This window comes from Anguilla anguilla, chromosome 7, assembly GCF_013347855.1.
Source record: "Anguilla anguilla isolate fAngAng1 chromosome 7, fAngAng1.pri, whole genome shotgun sequence".
NCBI lineage: Eukaryota > Metazoa > Chordata > Actinopteri > Anguilliformes > Anguillidae > Anguilla > Anguilla anguilla.
In genome coordinates, this window is record NC_049207.1 from 37,088,714 (window position 1) to 37,112,243 (window position 23,530).

General features: G+C 39.5%; 1 protein-coding gene across 5 annotated transcripts in view; it reads left to right on the forward strand.

Annotated features, from left to right (window-relative positions):
* The window catches only part of LOC118231740 (lysyl oxidase homolog 3A-like), a 48,398-nt gene that overhangs the window by 16,529 nt on the left and 8,339 nt on the right, over positions 1–23,530 (forward strand). Inside the window, exons 5-12 of one of the 5 annotated variants that reach the window (XM_035425894.1) lie at positions 3,155–3,214; positions 8,329–8,530; positions 11,136–11,319; positions 15,736–15,890; positions 17,629–17,799; positions 18,426–18,581; positions 19,815–19,974; positions 21,462–21,705. In XM_035425894.1, coding sequence (XP_035281785.1) covers positions 3,155–3,214; positions 8,329–8,530; positions 11,136–11,319; positions 15,736–15,890; positions 17,629–17,799; positions 18,426–18,581; positions 19,815–19,974; positions 21,462–21,705 — 1,332 coding nt within the window. The remainder of the gene's footprint in view (positions 1–3,154; positions 3,215–8,328; positions 8,531–11,135; positions 11,320–15,735; positions 15,891–17,628; positions 17,800–18,425; positions 18,582–19,814; positions 19,975–21,461; positions 21,706–23,530) is intronic. The other 4 variants (XM_035425892.1, XM_035425891.1, XM_035425895.1 and 1 more) reach the window with 4 other exon arrangements.

Consider the following 23,530-nt stretch of genomic DNA (forward strand, 5'->3'; position numbering starts at 1 on the left):
TCAGAGCATTCAACCTAACATGAATGAAATGAGAAATACCATATTTATGTCATATCAGTCTCCTTATTATCCACCAAGCAAAAATGTGATCTGTAAACAGTGTCACTTATTCCTTTGACATCTATTCACCCATCCATCCATTCTCTAACCTGCTTATCCTGGTCAGGGTAGCAGGAAATGCTGGAGCCTATCCCAGCAGGCATTGGGCAAGGGACAGGAATACACCATGGACAGGTTGCCAATCTATTGCAGGGCACAACACACTATTCGCCCACACACTCATACCTATGAGCAGTTTAGAGTCTCCAATTAATCTACCTGCATGTCTTTGGACTGTGGGGGGAATCGGAGTAAGCACAGGAAACCCATGCAGATACATAAACTGCACACCAACTGGCTTCCACATGTAATAGGAATTATTATTAATTAGCATTTTTCCTTATAATTATCTATGGTTTTCTTCTAGGTTCCCTCTAACCTGTAAAACACTTTTTGTTTAGCATTTTTGCTTACCCACTGCTCATTTTGAGCATGTTAAATCCAATGTAGGATCATTTCTATGGCTTTTATTTTGGGGACAAGAGAAACTATGGCTATTCATAAGAGATTTCCTTTTAGCAAAATCAGACAGACGTAAGTTGAATGGGTGAATACTGTTGAATGATGTTGTATTATACCCTGTCACAGAGGGATATACTGAAATTGCTGATAGACTCCAAAGAATTAAGGTGACCTTTGGATAGTTTATTGGGCTCTGTGTTGTTCATGGTCGACCGTATTATTACTGCTATCGTATATACTAGGTGTTCTGAAAAACTTTTATTCAGGCTGCCAGACTTACAGAGCAAAAAGTTCATTCTCTTCTCCTGTATATTTCCTGATTCATCGGGGTATGCTTATCATTGCCTCTTAGCAGGACTCCCTGTACCGCTGCAAGGTTTTCCTGCCTTCAGATCACTCTCAAAGAACAGCTGAATTTTCTAGAGGCCAGGAATCCAAACAGGATTAAATGGAGGGCATTCTTTGATGAGTTTCACAAACAGGGCAAGAATCTCTTTCATGAGTGTGCCATGTAACAACATGGCGTGAATGCTACATTCCTAGTTTCCTAATTAGGTTGAGGCATTTTTGCAAAAGTGCTGTTTGACATCAATGTGTGTAGAGACCACATTACATTGTTTGTCAGGCTGAGGTGAACAAGACCAAGCTTAGAACATCTGAGAATTTTCTGAATATGGCTACAGACCTCCAGGATAATGAGTTTTAAATGATGCAACTCCAGTGTTTTCCTTGGAAAATAACTTGAAACAACATGCCAACTATTTTTTATTTTCTGTACAACTGCAGGAAATGGATGTCTAGAGCATTTTAAACAGTTATGTTTATATCTTAAGCTGTAAATGTACTGTGGAGACAGATAGCACCCAAAGAACTTCAACTAAGTGATCCACTAAAATAAATTACTGCATAGGGGTTATCTCACCAGCTACAGTAAATTTACATGCACAAGATGTTTTTAATTTTATTATTAATAAAGGCAGCATATAATGCTATTTTATTGCCTTTAACTAGAGGAATCCATGACACTTTTCTAGGTGACGTGTCAACTTGAACAAAAAGATACAAAACTAAAATATAACGATTGATAGCTTTTCCACGGTGTCTTTAGTGCTGTTTTATTTCACTTTTAATCATTAGAATGTCCCTTGAAAATTTACTCACAGTAATTATTCTGGTACTTTGGCCACAGTCTTGTGAAGTGATTCCCAAACTCCTGTTTGAGCCAAAAAATCTGTTATGTCTCTAAAGACTCACAAATGTGAATATTTTTGTGGATTAACGGTGGACCATCTGCTGCATTATTTTATCCTGAGACCTTCCAACTTTAATTTTATTTTAAAGCATTGCCATTATTTACACTGTCCATTTACGTTAAATACTACCAAATTTAGAACACAAAGAGAGGGTCCTGGCTAATTTGTTGCCACATTGGGAATTAGTGTTGTTCACAACACAAAGACCTATTTCCAACTCGTTTGCGGGTGCTTTTCTGATAATGTTTCTGTCTCTTTTTTGGTTGATTTTGTTTTTGGTTTCAACCAGTAACTCTGAGTGAGGTGTGGCTTACATTAGAGTGAATAATGTATACACTGACTCATTCTAATAAAATAATCACTGGCAGTCTGATGGGATCCCATTGCACACTTGCCATCCAGCCATCTGTCCTCTCAACCACCAGACAACCACACCATTAGAAATCATTTTGACGCATATTGCTGACCGTTCTTTTCTGAGGTCGCTTCATAGGAAGCATATTTGTTATTTTTTTCCATTCTAAATTCTAAATGTTCATTTGAATCATCTGCCCCTGATCTTGACATTGTCTTTGCTAAAACTGGTGAGCAGGTGCTGCACATGAAGGTAGCCTTTAAATTTTAGAGTTTGACTCTTCTGGGTAAATGCTCTGCCAGGTTACAGATTACTTACAGATTAAGGTGAGCCTGCGATATGTAGTGGTATGTCGAGCTTTTATGAATGTAGACTGTGCTTGTACTGACTGTACCCTGGAGTTCCAAAGACCAACAGTCAGCAGGAAACCCTCAGCTCATTTCTCTCAAGTGATTTTCTGTTGGGCTCCTGCAGTCTGCTTTTACACATTGATGGAACATTTTAAAATTGTATGATAAATTAGAGTAAAATAATAATTATATTAATAATGACAAAAATTCAAGACTTATGTTCTGAACATATCCTACTTGAGGTCCTGTGTGGATTTATCCCACAAGATCTGAAATATCATATTTCTCCTTAACTGAATTAATTGGAATGAGCTGCCTTGTGCTTCAGATTTTTTCTTGCATTGAGGTCAATGTCTAAGGTTTTTCTTGAATGGTTTTAAGAGTTTTCTCATTTAAACAAAAAAGAATGTTTTCATAGATGTTTTTGGCAGAACATTTATAAGATTTTCCACTTGCCTTCTTTCATTTCTGTCTGTAATCATTCATATTCTCATTGTCATGCCTGTGTGGTTTATTATTATATTTATCTGTTTAGTCATTGTCATAGTAAATAAGATGCGGTTAGTTTCATGTCCAAATCTCTATACAATGTTTACAGTGTGGGCTCACAAAGTTTCACTGTTTCACTTCTGCAGACAAATCAAAATGAGGGCTACAAAGACAAAACCCAAAGTTATTGGTTCTTCTGCTACCAGGTACTTTCTGAGGGGGAAAACTGAGACCTGTTTTCCCACTAGAGAATGTGTGTGCGTTTCTCTGCGCATGCTTGTGATTTTTGCTTTAGTCTTAACATGACTATTAGTACTAACATTGCTGACACTTTTAGTTGCATGTTTTCTCTACAATGATCTGTGTGTCCAGCATATCAGACAGAGATTTTCATTCCTCTTTCATGGCTCATTATGAATGGCAGATGCAGGCAGCAAAGAGAATGCTTTCATCTGATGCCAACTAAATCTGTGCTTTGGAATGCTTCCAAACATCATGGACAGAATATCCCAGTTGTAACTTTTGTGTGGTGAGCAAATCGACAGAAAAATGTTGAACACCACCTTTCAAAATTTTAGTCCCAACCAAAATTATTCACATTATTGATAAAGAGTGTATAAAATAAACAATACAGGCACTGAGCTAATGTCATATAATATAACAAGTTATCATTTTAGAATACCTTTGTTATACTAAACAGAGAAAAAGATTATAGTCACACTTGAAAAATAAAATTTGGCTAGCACACATCCTTTACCCAGGGCATGCTAAAAAAAATGCATTTGCATATCTCCTTTTAAAGTGGACATTTGCAAAAGTTATTCACATTAGGTGCCATGCTCAAGGAAACAAAAACCTACAGACCTATACCTACAGCCTTCTATCATTGCTGTTTATCTAAATGTTCCTCCTCACATTTCATAGAGGGTGGTCTGAAGGAGTGCAATGAATGTTAATGTCAACAGTTTAATATGGCAAATATAGCACATACTTTCAAAATATATCATCAAACCAAATACCTGTGCTTTGCTGTGGATGAGTGCCCTACGTGCATCAGTCTGATTTCGTCTTGTAAGTTTATTAACCAGAGAATAAATTGCTTACTGATTGCATATAATGCATGTTGACTAGGTACGGTGTCTTTATCCACTACAGCAGACTGATGGGCAAGTTCCATATGATGAGTTAAAAAATGGAACATTTGCATGTTGCATGTTGCATGTTTGGGTATGTTGGAATGTTCTTTCCGAGCTATAATGGCCAGATGAAAATCATATAACAGGGCCTTAGTTTAATGCATGTCAAAAAGCTATATTGTATGTGTACTTGCAACAGCTTCCATTTCTGACTTTTCCTCAAGGAAAATTATTTTGTCATTTTAAAGAACGTTTGTCTTGACATTGACTGTTACAAGGCAATCATGTTCCCTACCTACATGCAGTAAAGCTTTGTTGAAATGGGAATTCTAATTTTCTGTATGTCGGTGTGTGTTTGAAACACAGATGTTAGACACATTTCTATTTGCTGGATGCCTCCCCATGAACTCTTCACTTTAGCTGTCTTCATCAGGAAATGTTTCCTTAGTATTGTGACAGCACTTTCATATATTGCCTTTATTTTTGCTACTTTAGTATGATAAACTTGTAAAAAGCAATTTTATTGATTACTTGTTTTGGAAAATAATACATGTAAAGTAAAATATGTCTTGTCTGTAAACATATCAGTGACATTGTTCTCTAAATATGCCAATAATTTAGAAACTTTGTGGATAAATGTAGTTTGAATTGTTCTCTTGCGAGGACAAACACACAGATTCCGTCCCCATCCAAATTTCCTAATAATTTTTTACCTTTCAGGGAAAGCCCCAAACCTAACGATAGAGCTAAATCTAAGGCCCAAAAGAGAGAGTTGGGGGCAGGCAAAAGTTAATCTGCAATTATGAGACATCAGTTTACCTTGGCAGATCTCCCAGAGCACATGGCGTACTTCTGTTGGCCACTGCTTGCTTTTCCTTTTTCTTTGCTTTGGCCTTTGACCCTTCCCACAACCCCTTGTCTTTTCACCAGAGGACCCTAGAAGATTCAGGCTGGATCCCAATAATTGTTTCTTGTCTGTCCTTTTCCTTGGCCCTTACCCTCATCTACATAAAATACAAATTAAGTTAGAGGATTTGATATGCCTGTATGGATTCAAAAATATAAATAACATCAAAAACATAAATACCTGTTTCATGCATAACTTTGTGTTTTTACAAGGTATATGCTAGCACTGTTTTACATGTTGTTTGTTGCAAAAGACCATAATTTCACATCAGTTCCTGATTTGATAAATAAGATTTATAAATAAATAAATAAGCAAGACTACAAAATGAGGAGGCATACCAGGGGTGCGGGAAGATCTTTTAAAGTGGGGGTGCTGCCACAGAAGTGGTACCGGAATCTTGAATCATTCATCGTTATTTTTATATTAGTTATTTTTATTGTATTTAAATTACATTAAATAATGAAGGAAGCACTGGGTACCATTGCTTTGGATTAGAGCTTGTTTAATTTGTGTGAGTTAAGATAGACAATATTGTTTGTTGTGACTTTTGAAATCAATACTTTTAATGGCAGGCCTAAATTTATCTATTTTTAAGTAATTACTTATAGGCCTTGCATTGTATGTGAGAGTAACTTGGCATTTTTGTACATTGAAAACATGTTTTTGATGAGATTTACTTAAATGGCTATGAATGGTCAAATTGACCTTCATTTATCTTGTCTATATGATTGTATATTTTGATGGCTGCGTGTAATGTTGCAGAAGGACTCCAATATTACATAGCTGCAGACCTGCAGAACAAGCTTGTGGCTGGGTGAAGCCTGCAATTGTAGTACAAGGTTTTAGGGTCTATCTTGTAGTCATGTAGTTGTGTGAGTCGTAGTGAAACCCAGTAGCATTATGTCACCAGTTTCCATACACCTGGTAGGCTACCTGCAGGACCGAATCGCAACAGAGATTTTGGTTCTTCATTTCAGTACGATCTTCGTTTACATCAGCATTGTACAACACTATAGACCCTGTTAGTTTTCCTCTAGAAATGGAAAACTATGGTAAGAAGGGTAGAATAAATTGGTGGAAATAAACAGGGAAATGGTGATGGACAATTTGTATTGATTAGCATTTATAGTAGTTGCAAATATTTAATAAAGGATTTTATGCAGTATAATTGTGCAATTGCTCTTAATTATTGCTTAGCAGGTAATTAATAACTTACAGCCTGAAGTATGAGAAAAAACCAATTGTACTGCTGGTTTCATTGGGCTGTGCTCTTATCGCCTCTTCTCATCTCCCTCTGATGTTTTTTTTTAATTCCTGAAAAAAGCAAACAGTGGTAGAGAATGAGTGAACAAGGATATAAAGAAAGGCATTATGTATTCATATATTACAGGTTTTATTTACACAGGATCAGTAATAAAAGTTACACTTAAACTAAATCCAGGAGGAATAGTTCTGTACACTGAGACAATCTTTCATTATTTTTTAGGAATGAGAATTTGTAGCACATGAACCACAATGTGCTGCTACAAGTGAATTTAGGCTAAATGTGTTGGTCACATGGCAGCACAGTACACTCAACTGAAGCATACAATGAATTAATCTTCTTTCCACTTCAATTATTTTTAAGAATGTAGCTTGTGTTTTTACATTGCCTACTCAGTCAGAGGTGGACTGACCTGGTCTTTTTGAGCCACTGAGGTTTGTTATTACTTTGTGCTTTAGTTGATTACTCAACTGACTCACTTGACCTGGCTTCCTGAGTCTAAATTGATTTTCAAGAGAAAACAAAAACCAACATACTCTGTGGTTTTCCATGTCCTCCAGGCCTGACCATCAGGCTCTAAATGTATGCCAAAAGACGGTAATCTCCATTGCCGTCACAACAGTTTTTATAATAATAATAATAATTATTATTATTATCATCATTATTATTATTATTATTATTATTATTATAATTATTATTATTATAATTATTATTATTATTATAACAGCAACAGCAGCAACAACAACAACAGTCCGTTTTTAACAGTTGGCCCTCCTTTCATATTTTAACCGAACAGAGAGTATAACAGATAATGAAGGGATCTCAGAATGTGCCATGGTGATGGATCATACTCCCTTCCTCCTATATGGCTCGAGCGTAGGCCAAGCTACAGACTGTGCCACAAGTCTCGCCCATAGCTTGCAGTCTGACTTCTAAACCTGCCAACTTCCAGAAGTACAATTTGCAATCTAATAGAATCATTAGAAAAATAAGCATTACTTTTATTTTGTCCAAAACCATTTGTAAAATTAAAGTGTCTTTGCCACAGCCTTTGAATTGATAGTAATGCTTTAAAGACCCTGTGCAATCAAAAACATTGTTTTTAACTGTTATATTGCAGACAAAAAATACAATATTAAGCATGTTTTATTTAGTTGATATTTAAAATACATTTTGTACTGTTCAGTAAACATAGCAGTTATGCCTACATTTTAACCCATCAGCAGTAAAAGTGTTTTTGTCTTTTCCTGTTTGTACATATGAAAATGTAAGTATAAAAAGTTTTGTAGCTTCATCAACACGTGCAGGAAAAAAAGTATTTGCACTGGGTCTTTAAGAATGCAGGCCTGCAGCTCTTTGCTTTTCCTAACACGTCACAAATAAATGCCACTTTCATGACCTGCTTGCTGCTTGACATTAAAATATTATGTATAGAAGTAGTACATTTCTTAGTGTTGGCAACTAAAATCTGGTACTTATCACTTATAGATATTCATATAAGTTGGTGATAATCTTCAATAAAGAAATTATTTAAGTGTCAGAATGGCACAGCTGTTATAGAGATCCAAATACAGTGGTAATTTACCTTGAAAATTGTGAATAAAGAAGCTTTATCATTTTATTTTATGCTTCCTTCTTGTTTTTATCCATATATTTTCTTTAATAGACTCAAGAATTCCAGACAGAATTAATCAATCACTTTATGTTATGTTGTTGTCCAAACTGAATCTGATTCAGTCATAGGACATTTTATGTAGCTTAGCAGTAAATGTAGCATAAAGCATAGAAAATGCCCTGTAACAAATGAACTTATAGACCCACGTAAAGCACTATGCTTGTTATAGCTGGAGGTAAGTCATAATAAGAATCCAGTACATTTGGAATTACATCACTTAAATTTTCACTAACTGTGCAATAAGGGTGAACCAGAAGCCCCTTCTCCAGCATTGTGCCATTCGGAAACAGCCTGTTGGTGCTCTTTATAAACTCTGAACTCCTCTCCCCTATGTCCAGGATGCTCGGTGACCGAGGGCAGGTAAACTACCGCATCCACTCTGTGGCCTGCACAGGAAACGAGGTGCACCTGTCTGTCTGTTCCATGGAGTTCAGCAAAGCCAATGTCAGCGTGCCCTGTCAGGGGGGCAGGCCTGTCGTGGTCAGCTGCGTCGCAGGGCCACAGTTCTCACAGATCTCTGGAAAGAAGCCAAAGATCAAGGTATGCTACATTACATTGCATTACATTTATTTATCCAAAGCGACGTACAATAAATGCATACCGAAGTTCATTGGAAAAACTACAAAACACAGGTCCAATGAAGTACAATAATCATTATGTAACAGTTATTCATTACCATGAACACATTAAGTTCAGTTTATGCAGTAAGGCCCAGTCAGAAAGTTATGGTAAGTCAAACTGGGAGGCATGCCACAACATCAAGATAATGATACAGGTGCAATATAAGTGCTGGATGGAGGTGCAAGCGTAACATGAAAGTGCTACAGGAACAAATTAGAAGGGTACAAGTGATAAGAGCGATTCTAGATTGGGAGTGCCCTGCGGAGTAGTGATAGTCCAGGTACAGTCTGAAGAGATGTGGCGGAAGTTTGGCAATGATCGAGTGGTTCGTGGAGGAACAGAGAGTTTGTTCCACCACTGGGGAGCCAGTAGTTGGGACGAGCAAGAACCATTCACCTGGCTGGCAGGGAGTGCAAGTCCCCCTGCTGCAGCAGAACGGAGTGATAAAGTTGGCGTGTAGGATTGAATCATGTCCTGTAGGTAGGCGGAGGCTGTCCTGTTGGCTGCAGTATAGGCGAGGGTCAGAAGTATGAACCTGATGCTACACCTACACTAGTTACAGTTCAGGTCAAAAGTTTAATACATCTAGACTAAAGATATTCAAACTCAGTTTTTCACAACTCCGCACATTTCATGTTACCATACATTTCTTTTGGCAAGTCAATTAGGGCATCTACTTTGTTTACGTCAGAGGTCATTTTAAAACAATCGATTGGAAACAGATTTATTTCAGCTTTAATTCACTATATCAGAATTCCAGTGGGTCAAAAGTTTACATACACCAAGTTGACTGTCTCTTTAAACAATCTGGAAGAGTCCAGAAATTGATGTAATTTCTAGAAGCTTCTGATTGGCTAATTGTCGTAGTTAGGAGTTAATTGGAAGTTAATTGGCACATGTGGCTGTATTTAAGGGCCTGCCTTTAGAGCCACTGCCTTTTTGCCCTTGATACCATGGGAAAACCCAAGCAACTCAGCCAAGACCTCCAAAAAACATTGTGGACCTCCACAAGTCCGGTTTCTCCTTAGGAGCGATTTCCAAACAACTAAATGTACCACGAGTATCTGTACAAACAATTGTATGCAAATATTAAAATCTTGGGACCACACAGACACTGCATTCAGGAAGGTGGCACAAATTAACTCCTAGGGCTGAACAAACTTTAGTCCAAAAGGTTCAACTGAACCCCAAGACAACAACAAAGGAACTGGTGAAGGAGTTGGAGGTATCATGTACCAAAGTACATGTACTACATCCACCATTAAGAGAATCATACATCATCATGGCCTGAAAGGCTGTCGCGTAAGGAAGAAGCCCCTACTCCAAGACTGGCATAAAATATTCAGAATGAAGTTTGCAGGTGATCACCAGGACGAAGACCTAGCCTTTTGGAGGAGTGTTCTCTGGTCTGATGAAACAATAATTGAACTGTTTAGCCATAATGATCAGTGCTATGTATGGTGGAGGAAGGGTGAGGCTTTTAATCCGAAGAACACCATACCAACTGTGAAGCCTGGGGGTGGCAGCATCATGTTGTGGGGGTGTTTTGCTGGAAAAGCGACTGGAGAACTTCAGAAAATAGATGGCATCATGAGGAAGGAGGATTATCTAGAAAAACTGAAGCAGCACCTCAAGACACCAGCTAGAAAGTTAAACCTTGGTCACAACTGGGTCTTCCAGCAGGACAATGATCCTAAGCATACCTGCAAAGTTGTAACAAAATGGCTTAAAGACAACAAAGTGAAAGTGTTGGAGTGGCCATCATAAGGCCCTGGCCTGAATCCCTTAGAAAATTTGTGGACTGAACTGAAAAAGTTACACCAGTTCTTTCAGGAGGAATGGCAACGAACTCCGGCAAAGTAATGTGGAAGGCTACCCCAGGTGTTTGATTCAAGTAAAGCAATTGAAAGGCAATGCCACCAAATACAAACAAAGTGTATGTAAACTTTTGACCCACTGAAAATCTGATATAGTACATAAAAGCTGAAATAAATCTGTCCCTTAGTTATTATTTTGAAATGACCTCTTATGGAAATAAAGTAAGATGCCCCAATTGACTTAAGACAGGAAATGTATGGTAACATTTGGAATTGTGTGGAGTTGTGAAAAATTGAGTGTCTTTAGCCTAAGTGTATGTAAACATTTGGCCTCAACTGTATAGTAATAAGTACTGAGTGTTACAGTAGAGCAACTTGTTGGATTTTTACAATTTGGTAAAGTTCAAATTTGAAAGTTCTTATTTGCAGTCCTGATAAGAGCATGAATTGAATTTATTAGAGTATAGTCCCTTTGTGTGTAGTCATCAGAAAATGCACCTTCAAACCCACTGCCCTGCATCTGTCAGTCAGACCCATTGATATTTCATATTTTCTGTATATATTTATTTGGCTGTGTTTCAGACAGGGGCACTGTACAAATAGTCATTGTGCATTCAGGAGCAAAGTAGCCGTTTGGGGATTGTTGCATTCAAGTTTACGGTATGTTTTTAAGCATGTGTGACTATAACTGCATTCTGCTATAACAGCAGGTCACAGTGAGGCTGAAGGGGGGCTGGAAGGTGGGAGAAGGACGTGTGGAGGTTCTGAAGAACAACGAGTGGGGCACGGTGTGCGATGACCGCTGGAACCTGCAGTCGGCCAGCGTTGTGTGCAGGGAGCTTGGCTTCGGCACTGCCAAGGAGGCCCTGACGGGGGCACGCATGGGGCAGGGTGAGCAGGACCTGCCGTTTAAAGTGACTGCATCTGGAGAACTCTGTACTTACTGCACAAGTTACAGCATGTTTTAGACTTCTTGAATGGTCTCTGAAGGGTTGTTCAGAATGACTGACTTCAGTATCAGTACTTATAGTTTTTGATGCTGAATGAAGAGATTGATTATTATTATTATTATTGTTGTTGTTGTTAGCTAATGAGAATGCAGTATGTCTATTCTCTAACTGCTCTTGATAACCAGTCAAGTAGCCTATAAATTTAATCATTTAGCACCTCTTAAAGTTCTATGAAGCTCATAATTATCAGACTCTTTGCTAACATTTAGTTTGAGCATGTTTATAACATGCTCTTATTTGTAACTTTTAGCTAATGATTGTTTTGGCTGTAAAATATCTTGTATTGTGTTTCATAGGCCTAGTACTTTATCTTTAGTAACTTTATAGAAACTGTGTCCATATGTATAAAGAAGGCACAATGTCTTAGGATAAAATGGAAAGGGACTTGTCATTCACAAGTACAGACATCAAATGGCACAGTGAGTAGGGGTGGATAAATCTTCATTGTACTTTGAGATGCCTTCAATTTGTTTCACAAAAAAAAGTTTCCTGGGTGAAATGCTCTTTGTCCTTTGTTTGTAATATTAGTTTAAATTCTATTTAGATATAAATGTGAGATGACAGCTGTGAGGTAGAGTAGACTGAAAATAATTTTTCACAGGGCAAGTGGCAGGTGCCCATTATCTGAACCTCAGTGACATTTTGCCCCTACTTGGATTTGACTCTTGGTCCTTTGGACCATTGGCTCCACACTGTGAATCAACCACACAGCTGGGCACAGGTGGCAGGCTTCTCCAGGTGTCAGAGAGCAGAGAACAAGTCCCGTCCCTATACCTCTTTGATTTGTGCCTCAGCAGCTGTTGGAATACCATGGATATGAGAATGTGAAATACCTCACTATACGCATAGACTGGTGAGTCAGCAGTGCAAGAGGAGCACGTGGTGAAATAAAGGGGTGAATGTTACCTCAACATTACCCCATTGGACAAGGAGACAGACAGGACAAATGTGTCGATACAATTCTCAAGTTCAGGAAAGGCAGGCCGCCAGGGTCTACAGAGCTAACCATGGCTGCACAAACACTCTCAGCTACCCGTGAACAGAAGTGAAATATACAGGTATGAGTCAGAGGAGTACAGTCAAAGGTCAAACTGTTTGAAATCAGTTGTAGTTCAGTGTGTGCATTGTTTAATTTGTATATGTAAAAATGCACAATTTTGCTTGGCTTTCTTCTCACCACTTTGAATTATCAGTTGTGCCTGTGAAGTCACTGATGTACTGTCTGCGTCCTCCCAATAACATAGCAGCTCAAGCACTCATCTGTGAGCCAGTAAGCAATTTACTTACTACTGGCCACACAGTACTACACAAGAACTATGGCCAATCAGAGCAGAGGGAAATATATTACTGATTATAAGGGGTAGCCTGATGTTAATTGAGGAACTAATATAGTGTTAACCTGAGGACCACAATATATGCACAAATTATTAATCCATACAAACCAATATCCATGTGAAGCAAACCGATATACATGACAATCAAACAAATATGTGCAAATTACAAACCGATGTATGCGTAAATGACAAATCAATAAACGCACCGGTGACAAACGAATATAGGCGTAAATGACAAACCAACAGAAGCGTCAATGAAAGACCAATGCATATGCATATCAAACCAATACATATGCCAAGCAACCAATACGTTTGTACAGTATATGGATTATTTATTTCCTAAACGGCCCCTCATAACTGCGGGCAGTATAAAACAGAGCCTAGTCCATACTCCAGCTTGACATCAAGGTTATAGAGCCCAGCTTATGGTTGGAGCAAGCATTTATACTGATCAAGATATTTGGGAGCCCCTGGTTTCACTTTTTACTCTTCGGGTGACTAACAAACACTCTTAATGAAAAAGAATTATGAAGTACAGTGTGCAGTGTCTTACTGCATTGGCAGTCCTGATTCTGGGGCTCAAATTCAAGAATGAGAGTGATTGCAGTAAACAGTCTGAAAATATAAAATATAGTCAGTCAGTGCTCACCCTACAACTGTCTATCTTTAGTAAAAATCACATGTCCCTGGCCAAACATCGACATGTACATCACATATAAGTTTTCTTCCGTCAGGCAAACACTAAGTGGGTCCTGAGGTGCTGTGGGCTGTAGGTTCATCCAGGCCATTCTGAGAACCATGTTTAAAGAACATGACCTTTATGCTTTACAAAAAACATTACTGTTTCTTCCACAAGTGGAGACACTTCTCATGGAAAGCTAACCCCCAGAAACGGCATATTTCAGCTTCCTTAACCCGAGGACCGAACAAGGGGACTATTCTAAATTAAGCAGCAGCACAGAACTGGTCTGTTTTCTGCTTCCATTTATACAGACCTCTGTTTATTTGTGCGAGCATGGGGAATGGGGTCATAGATTGCAAAATGCAAAACATGAATTTTATTTTCACATAACCGTTTCTGTGCTGATACACACGCAGTGAGTACGTACTGTACATTACCTTCACTGGCTAACCCCTGTCTACATGGTCCCTTTTCCTAGTAAGAGCACCTCCCAGTAGTGAAATTAAATTCTCACAGTGGTCTGGATAGCAGAATCATCACTGGCATAGCACACACCCCTGCAGCCCTTGCTGTGTATGTGTGTGTGTGTGTGTGGGGGGGGGGGGTGGGGGGGACGACACAGATAGGCCTATAACCGTGAGCTTAGTCATGTTGCATCCAACAGCTGCATCCAAGGTTAGAAATTAGCTAAATATTTACGATATTTAAATATTTAACCAAGATATTTGAGAAAATAAATAATAAATTCAATGTTTAATCTGGGTTTTAATAAAAACCAAGATTTAAGATATAAACTTTTTCACATGGGTGAAGTGGGTGTTTGATCAAATATAATAATTATTTAAAAAATGCCTTGTTTTTCTCAGGTTCCTTGTGTGTAATATTACATCTCATAAAAAACACATTTTCAACGTAAAAAAAATGCCAAGTTACTCACACATACAAGACATACACCATCTATAACTCATTCATTCAGACTGCCAAAATCCAGGCCTGCCATTAAAAATATTGATATCAAAATGACGCCAAGTTACGGTACTTACGACAAACAATATAGGCTATTTTGCCTCACCGAAATTAAATAAGCAATGCAATGCTACCCAATATTTCCTCAATTCTTTCAGGCCATTTTGGTTATAATCTCTGTTCCATAACCATTATGTTACACTGCTGCCCTTGCATTAAAGGGGTGTGTCACCCAAGCTTGGTTCACATGACTCCAGATGATTCCAGATGACCTCTGTATAATCTTATTACTTTTTCAGATGATATTTCACATGCCTAGCCTAGTGTGTTGGGTGGGTATCAGTTCAGGGCTACTTACTCTGGATAAGCATGTACTCGTTGCAGGAAGCACAAACATTGATGGAATGCAGGTTATGGTGGGCCCACCTACTCAGAAAATAGCCTTCTCCTGAACCTTTGTCTGCTTTCCCCTGCTTCAGGTCTTAATGTCTGTGTACGTTTATCAGTCTTCATATTCAGTTTAGCTCAGTCTTTAGTCTCAGGCTTAGCTCAGTGATCTACCAAAACAGACAAAGCTATGCAGAGTTGCTCAGTTCATCTTTGGTTACAATTTTGGGACAGAGGTGACCATTTGTCCTCTATCTCAAATGTAGTTTTGGTCATATTCCTTCTGCTTCTTTCTCTCTTGGCAATTATATTTTTGTGCACTTGCCAAAGCACATTTGCTTTCCCTTTCAAGTTCTATCCATTATAACTTTGCTAATGTGTTTTCAATTAAATGTACTTTTTCAAGCGTGCTGTTACTGTTCTGGGTACTACCACTAATAACAATCTGATTCACTGATTTGCTTGAAAATAGTTTGATTAAGAACTCGAACTGCCCCCACCCCCCTAACAATGCACCAATTCCGGCTCAGCAGTGCTGACATCTGGGTTTCATCTAGCAACATTGAAGTAAATATTTAGTCTGATTGCAGAAATTTAAATCTCTGCAGATTTCTCAATGCATTTTGAACCAAATACATTATTGTTAGATAAGGAATAATGTATTCTGACAGATATCTTAAAATGCATTAAGATTTTTTAAAAACAGTAAAAACAGCACTATTTCAAATACCAGATCTTTGGTGTGACATTTTTGTCATTTCTGTGTTTGTATATGGTAATGCAGCCTACCCTTCCACTATATAGCTTTTTGGGCATGGTGTTTATTGATCATGTTCCATGCAGAGAGTTTACAGTTTTAGTTGTGTTGTGGCGGGGATGAAGTCCTGTGGAGGAATGTCTTATTTGGGTCATGTCTTAACATCTGCAGGACTGGGTCCTATCCACATGAATGAAGTCCTGTGTTCCGGGCAGGAGAAATCCCTGTGGAACTGCCCTTTCAAGAACATCACGTCTGAGAACTGCCACCATTTAGAAGACGCCTCTGTCAAGTGCAACGTGCCTTATATTGGCTTCGAGAAAACGGTCAGAGAGCCACGTCTTGCTCGTTCAGTCTTGCTGAGACTTTGACTGTTAATAGGAGTATTTTAAATGTAGAAATATAGTAGAACTTCATAAATATGAACGAATTGGGAAATTTGTCATTTGGAAATCTGAAATGTTTGTAATTTTGAAAGTTAAAATCATTTCAGTCATTTGTCAGTATGCTACTGTCATTTGAAGTAATGGACCTTAGTTTAAACTAACAGATAATCAACCAGGTAGTAACTCTCATTAGAATGTTCTTTATTTTTTATTTTGCATGGTTTTCAAAATCATGTGTCTCCTTTTCAGTGACTGGCTATCTTTGGCTTCCTTTGCAAACTATATAATCTTGTTCTGAACCTTCTGTTGGCTTTTTTAAATAGTATTTCCGGGTTGATAAGATGAATGCTACTTTCAGTTTTATACCATATGCAATTGAACAGACAGTCTGTATCTCAGAGGTTCTTACCAAGAAAGAAAGTGGGATGTATGCACTGAAGAACAATCTTTGCTTTATTGTGTTTAGCCATTTATATAATTACAAAATTTAAATTGTTTGAAAACAAGTGCATCCTGATGTTAAACCTAGAACAGTGCTAATGGCACTTCACTGCTCGTTGCTAACCTAACAGGATATCTGCAGACAGATATCATACAATAACTGAATCTCAAATGAAAGGAGTCATTTGAGTAAAGTAATCATTAGCATTTTTATATATTCATGTCAACTGGCACCAAAGATATTTGGTCTGAGCCATTCTCCAACTGTCTATATTATTGCTTATTACTGCCACTGTTTTAAAAAAGCAAGCTATAGCATATGGTAACTGCATCATATATTTTCAGGGAAACTATTTTTGTTGCTTCATTTGATTGAATGACTAGAAATGTTTTTCGTTGGACACATCAATCACATTATATACCATTGGCTTTTACATTTAGTAATAGATTACAGTTGACCATCATCCCATGAAATAACCCTGGATCTGTTTCAATTGCTTTTGGAAGCAAAGGTGGCTTTTAAATATATTTATAATGTATGACAGTGGATGTAAGTTGCTGGTTGACATGAAACTCATCTAGGATACCAGAAACGTAAGGGATCTGCATGTCATCTGTCACAGTAGTACTGACAACATGCTCAATGTACTTTTATTAACTGATTAGAGAAAACTAATACTTTGTGGCAATTGAATGGAGAAGGAGGTAACACCTGTAAGAGATGAAAGCTGGCAGTCCTCTGTAACTGTTATAGACTGCAACTGAGCCCTATTTCTCTTTCTTTGACTGTTGGTAATCATTTTCACACAGGCAAAGGTTGTTGTCAGTGCTTCTTCTAAGCTTAACTGTGCTGCATTGTGATATCCTGAGAGATTGCTCCAGTTGCCCCGTCAGTCATTGATCAACTTAATTTGATCAATTAAAAATCTGGAAGTAATGTGTAAAACCATACTGTACAAAATGCATTTTACTCACTTTTAAAAACACTGAATAACTTGATAATGATGATGGGTCACTGGAACTTTCTCCAGGAAATGAAATCAGCACCTGTAATGCATTTGGCTACCCTTCAGTCGTCAAACTGTCAAAATGTTCAGTACCATTTCCGGCTTTCCAGCTGCCTATCCAATATCAAAGTCTTATTGGATAGGCAGTCGCCAAACAGTCTACATTTGAATAACATGCTTACTGATGGTTTGATGGCACCCGTGGCTAACTCCTTCAACCCCCCCGACAGATAAACATCACAGGGGGGCGTACACGCTTTGAGGGGCGAGTGGAACTTCTGAATCCTGACGCAAACGGAACTGAAGGTTGGGGGTTGATCTGTGGAGAGGGCTGGACCACACGGGAGGCCATGGTGGTCTGCAGACAGCTGGGGCTAGGCTACGCTAACGGTGCCCTGAAAGTAGGTAGCCAGGAGTTATCCCCCAGATATTCATACTGCAGAGATTAGCGAGCCTACAGTTACAATACAATTCGGCATAACAGATTGGTACAAAGAAAATGAACCAAAATTAGTCAATATAAATTGGCCATAAATAAATTAAATAATAACTTTCACTTGAAATATCAAAAAAGTTATTTTATATAATAAAATGTGAGCCACGTAAGCCCCCAGGAAAGTGATGGCTGTAGGAGTTCGTCACATGATGTAGTGTGTAATACTTCACCTAAGACCTCAAACCTCATAAGCAGGTAGATACTAACACCTTTTCCCTGTTGGTGAGATGGAAGATCTTTCTCTCAGAGAAATAGAGAGCACATTAATGTTTTCCAGTCTTAGATGTTACAAATGCCTCCCTCAGTGAAGGCATTTTGATGACTGCTTGGCACTCATCCTGTAACTGAACGAGAAGAACTGTTTCTCCTCTGCCTTTACGATCATTATGGACTGCACCTCAGAATGCACCTCCAAGGCTTTAAGTGAGGCTTCTCAGGTGACCGGCTGGCCAAAGTGAATGTGGGGGGGGTGAGAAAGGGATGGGAGGGCTCAGGTCTTTGACACTGACGCCCCGCAGGGCCTCTCAACAGGTCCGGATTGTGGGTGGACGGACGGATTATGAGGGTCGATTGGAGGTTAAGGTGGGGTCCGGGTGGGGCACAATCTGCAGCGAGGGCTGGACCACGCGAGAGGCTATGGTAGCCTGCAGACAGCTGGGGCTTGGCTACTCCCTGCATGCAATCACTGTGAGTAATTTGTGCCCCGCATGCTATCATTGTGAGTAATCTATGTACGGAAAACCAGAAGCATTGCATTTGAATGTTGTGTATCATCACTGCATATAAAGTAGCATGACATCACTGAAAATATCAGAACATGAAATCATTGTGAATAACATACCATCTCCATACTAACATATTTTCCGTACCTGATATCACTGTGTGTACTATACTCACTGCATGACATCACTGCTGTTAAAATATTACCTGCATGCCACAATACTGTATACTTCTAGCATGATGTCACTGTGTAACATACTCCTTGCATGATATCATTGTGTAACATGGTCTCTGCATGAGGTCACTGAGTAATTTGTTGCCTGCTGCATGTCATCAACACGAGTTATCATACTCCCTGTAAAAAAAAATACTCTTCACATGCTATGACCAGAGGAAGTATACTGCCCTCATGCCAAAATAACCAATGGGAACTGCTGATCTCACTGTACTCACCCCCTCTCCAGCCCAACCCCCACGTCCCTAAAAAAATAAATATTGATAAAATTATGTATATATCAGAGTTTGCGGTCGGTTTTTAGCTGGAAAATGTATCAAGGTCTGGCAAATTCCAGTGATTTTGACAAAAGTATACAGCTAAAGAAAAGCTTAAGCTGCACTGAACCTTATAAACCATTCGATTTCAAGTCAGCAGCTGCCTACCCTGATAGACCTGTCCACCTTGGTGAATAGCAAAATTGCTTTTATTAGCCATTAGATTTTTCATCTTTATACAGTATGGGGCGATTCATCTTAATTCAGAAGAAGAATGCTTCAATGATGCAAGATCTGACAGCTGCTTCTGTTGAGAAAGGCACACACACTGCACACACATGGAATGCACGGATACAAATAGTATTTTTTTGACCTAATGCATCCTGCTGTGCAAGACACAAGCATATTTGTATATTTATATATATTAATGACAATTTTTGTTTCCAAAGACGCAAGATTATTTTGCCAGCGAATAAAAATCATGAACTCTGGTATATATCCATCATTGGGTTTGTCATGTTCCCATCCATGTCAAAACCACGATTTCTTACCATGACCTTATAGTGTAATGTCAAGGTAAAGCAATATTTGATAACATTGTGGTTTTTGTTAGATTTCATTGAGTATGTCCTTAGACTCTTAATATCAGAAATTACCTGTCAAAGATTAATCCCCTCTGACCCCCCAGTGCTTATGGTTGTCTCCAAGGAAACGTGGTACTGGGACAGCAGCAACGTGACGGATGTGGTGATGAGCGGGGTCAAGTGTGCCGGGGACGAGATGAGGATCAGCGACTGCCAGCATCACAAGAGCGTGAGCTGCAAAAAGGCTGGAACGCGCTTCGCTGCTGGTGTCATCTGCTCAGAGAGTGAGTGACCAGCCTTCGTGTTTCCATTTTCTTGGTGAAAACTGAAAAATGTCAGGGAAACACTGGGAAAACGTCACATCCGTGCGACATTTTGGTCAGAACTAATTCTGACCTCTTTCCTCTTTCTTTCTTTTCACTGCATCCCAGTCATGGTACTTGAGGGCTGCGGAGTAAGCACATTTAGCATTTTGTATATTAGAATTTTCTGTCATTGTTATGGAGGGTTTTGATTTTAGTTTTAATAAGACATCAGAGGCTAGTAGAAGACTTGAGAACCAAAATGATCTGTTCATTGCAAACATGAATAGTTCATAGTCGATTTCATAGTTTTGCCCTATTTCTCATTGCTTTGAACTTTGATCCTGTAAGTTTTTAAAACCACAAGTAATTTAGGAATGAGGGAAGGTTACAAGGAATTTGTTTACTGTGTTCAGCTGTCCTGTCTTATTTTCCCGACTTTTTACCAGGAACTTTTGACTTGAATCATTGCTGCGAGTTTTCATTTTTACAGGTGCTTCCAGATGATAATGGATTAATTCAGCAAACATATCCACTATTCCTGGATCATTGTGTGTTGGTGCTTTGGTGCTTCATTGTAAAAGAGACTCAACACAATTGCCCTCAGCCCCAGGATTGCCATGATTCCTATTTTACATTACATTATGTTACATTACATTACAGGCATTTAGCAGACGCTCTTATCCAGAGCGACGTACAACAAGTGCATCAGTTCAAAGTGCAGAGGTGCAGAAAAACACACTAGAGTGAAGTAAAGATCGTAGTGCCAGAAGTGACCACATAGATCAGGACTCCAACCCTGTAGGGTAACCTGTTCAGCAAATAAACAAAACAATCCTGCCAAGTAGAAAACTAGCACTGAAATCACATTTGCCTAATCAGAATCAAACAAAACAATCCTGCCAAATACAAAACTAACGAGATTGCATTAGCCTAACTAGGTACATTGAGGTAAATAGAGTAGAGCTAAACTAGAGGCTAGGGAGGGGTGGGGAGAGGTGCAGCCTGAAGAGATGAGTCTTTAGTCTGCGCTTGAAGGTAGTCAGATTCTCTGCTGTTCTGACCTGCACGGGAAGGTCATTCCACCAGCGAGGGGCCAGGACAGACAGCAGACGCGAACGGGAAGTACAGACACGAAGAGGGGGAGTTGCCAAGTGTCCAGAGGTGGCAGAACGGAGAGGTCTGGCTGGTGTGTAGGGTCTGATGATCCTCTGGATGTATCCTGGTGCTGACCCCTTAGCCGCCTGGTATGCAAGCACCAAAGTCTTAAATTTGATGCGAGCCATAACAGGCAGCCAGTGGAGGTCAGTGAGCAGGGTGGTGACATGGGAATATCTGGGGAGGTTGTAGACCAGACGAGCTGCAGCATTCTGGATGAGCTGCAGGGGATATTTCAAATCAGAATTAATTTTCTCTCCTTGTCTCTTTCTCTATTCCCCCCCCCCCCCCCCCCCCCGTCGTTCTGACAGCGGCCTCTGACCTGATTCTCCATGCCCCTCTGGTGGAGCAGACAGTGTACATCGAGGACCGACCCCTGCACATGCTCTACTGTGCCGCGGAGGAGGACTGCCTCTCCAAATCCGCCGCCAAGGCCAACTGGCCCTACGGCCATCGCCGCCTGCTGCGCTTCTCTTCACAGATCCACAACATCGGCCGCGCCGACTTTCGCCCCAAGGCTGGGCGCCACTCCTGGGTGTGGCACGAATGCCATAGGTAAATACGGGGCTCGGCGGTGGCTTGCGAGGGGAGCCAGGGAGGGGTGGCTAGCTTGCCTGTCCCAGCTGCCTGTTTGTGGAGGAGCACTGCATAACTCAACAGCATGACTCGCTCAAAGCATGGTCCGTCCTCTGTCCTCTTTCTGTGGCTGTGAATGTGGTTGCCAGTCAAGCATGTCAGTGAGCTGGAAAAATATCATTTTTATTGTTGTTGTTGTTGCTGTGCTAGCACTGGTGTTGCATTTCTCACTGTGTCTTGAACAGAATCTTCCCTTTGCCCCACCCCTCTTACAGTGGGAAGGGCCAGTTGCAAGAACTGTATTCACCCCCCCCCCCCCCCCATACCTACACAAACAAAAAATATCAAAATAATATCAAAAATTTACTCATATTATTATTTAATACAATACAGCAGGTAAAGAGCTGCAATTAGAAAAATTGCATGCCTGCATCAGAGTGACTACATATTAGAACTGTATATTCTGGACTGCTGGGCATTCCAAATTTAGTGGGGGAAAAAAAATATTGGTTAAAAAATAAAGAAATATATTCACTAATGTTAAAGAAAATCTAAGATGCTGAGTTGATTTCACAAGAATGAAGAGTACACTACATGGCCAAATGTGTGTGGACACCTGACTAAACTATGGCCAATAATATGGAGTTTGTCTACCCCTTGCTGCTATAACAGCCTCCACTCTTCTGGGAAGGCTTTACACTAGATATTGGAGTATTGCAGGGATTTGCTTCCATTTAGCCAGAAGCCCATTTGTGTGGATGGGTGCTGATTGGGCAATTAGGCCTGGTCTCAGTTGGCTTTCCAGTTGATCACGAAGGTGGTGGATGGGATTGAGGCCAGGTCTCTGTTCAGGCCAGTGAAGTTCTTCCACACCAATCGACAACCATTTTTATATGGACCTCGCTGTGTGCCCGGGGGAATTGTCATGCTGAAACAGGAAAGGGCCTTCCTCAAACTGTTGCTAAAAAGTTGGAAGCACAAAATTGTCTAGAATGTCATTGCATTAAGATTAACCATCATTGGAATTAAGGGGCCTAGCCCAAACCATGGAAAACAGCCCCAGACCTAGGTGTGTCCAGATAGTGTATATACAATCATTTGAAAGATTTTGACACTTTTTTGTGAGTACAAAACACACCCAAAAGAGTGCATGTCATTAGCACAGCTTTACTTTGGCAGTATCTTACCATTTGGCATTGCTGTCTTTTGTCACTCTCCCCAGGGGTCTTGTTGAGCATGCACAGTGTCTTTCTCGTCAGTGTTTTTCCCTATAGCATCTGCTGTGGTTGTCTTTCAGTGGCTCGTGTGCTTTTAATTTTCCATATCTGACTCCCCATTGTCTGTTAATGTTTCTTGGGTTTAAAATTTTGTACCTATGAGTCATTTAGACAGCTAAACAGCTTCACGTACATCATTATTGAAATTATTTGAAATGTATTTTATATAAGTGAGAACTTTTGAGTAGCTACAGAAAAATAATGCTAGTACTATTGCTGATTGTGTCCAAGGTCAATGCTGTTGAATTATGTTGAAAGCTTCACCTCAACACATCAGGTCATCATAACATTTCTATAATGTTGCGAAACATCACAGCGATGTTATGAGAACACTGTCAGCTGGACTTCCTCGAGACCCATCTGGTTTCCACTGTCAGCCAAAGTCGGCTCTTTATTTACACCATGCTTTCTGTTCACATCCTGCCTTTAATCTCATTTCATACACGTAGTCACGCTATACGCATATTGCTTATACATCAGTCAGTCTGATTTATACATTTGAAAAAGTTAATATTTGGGGACAGCAT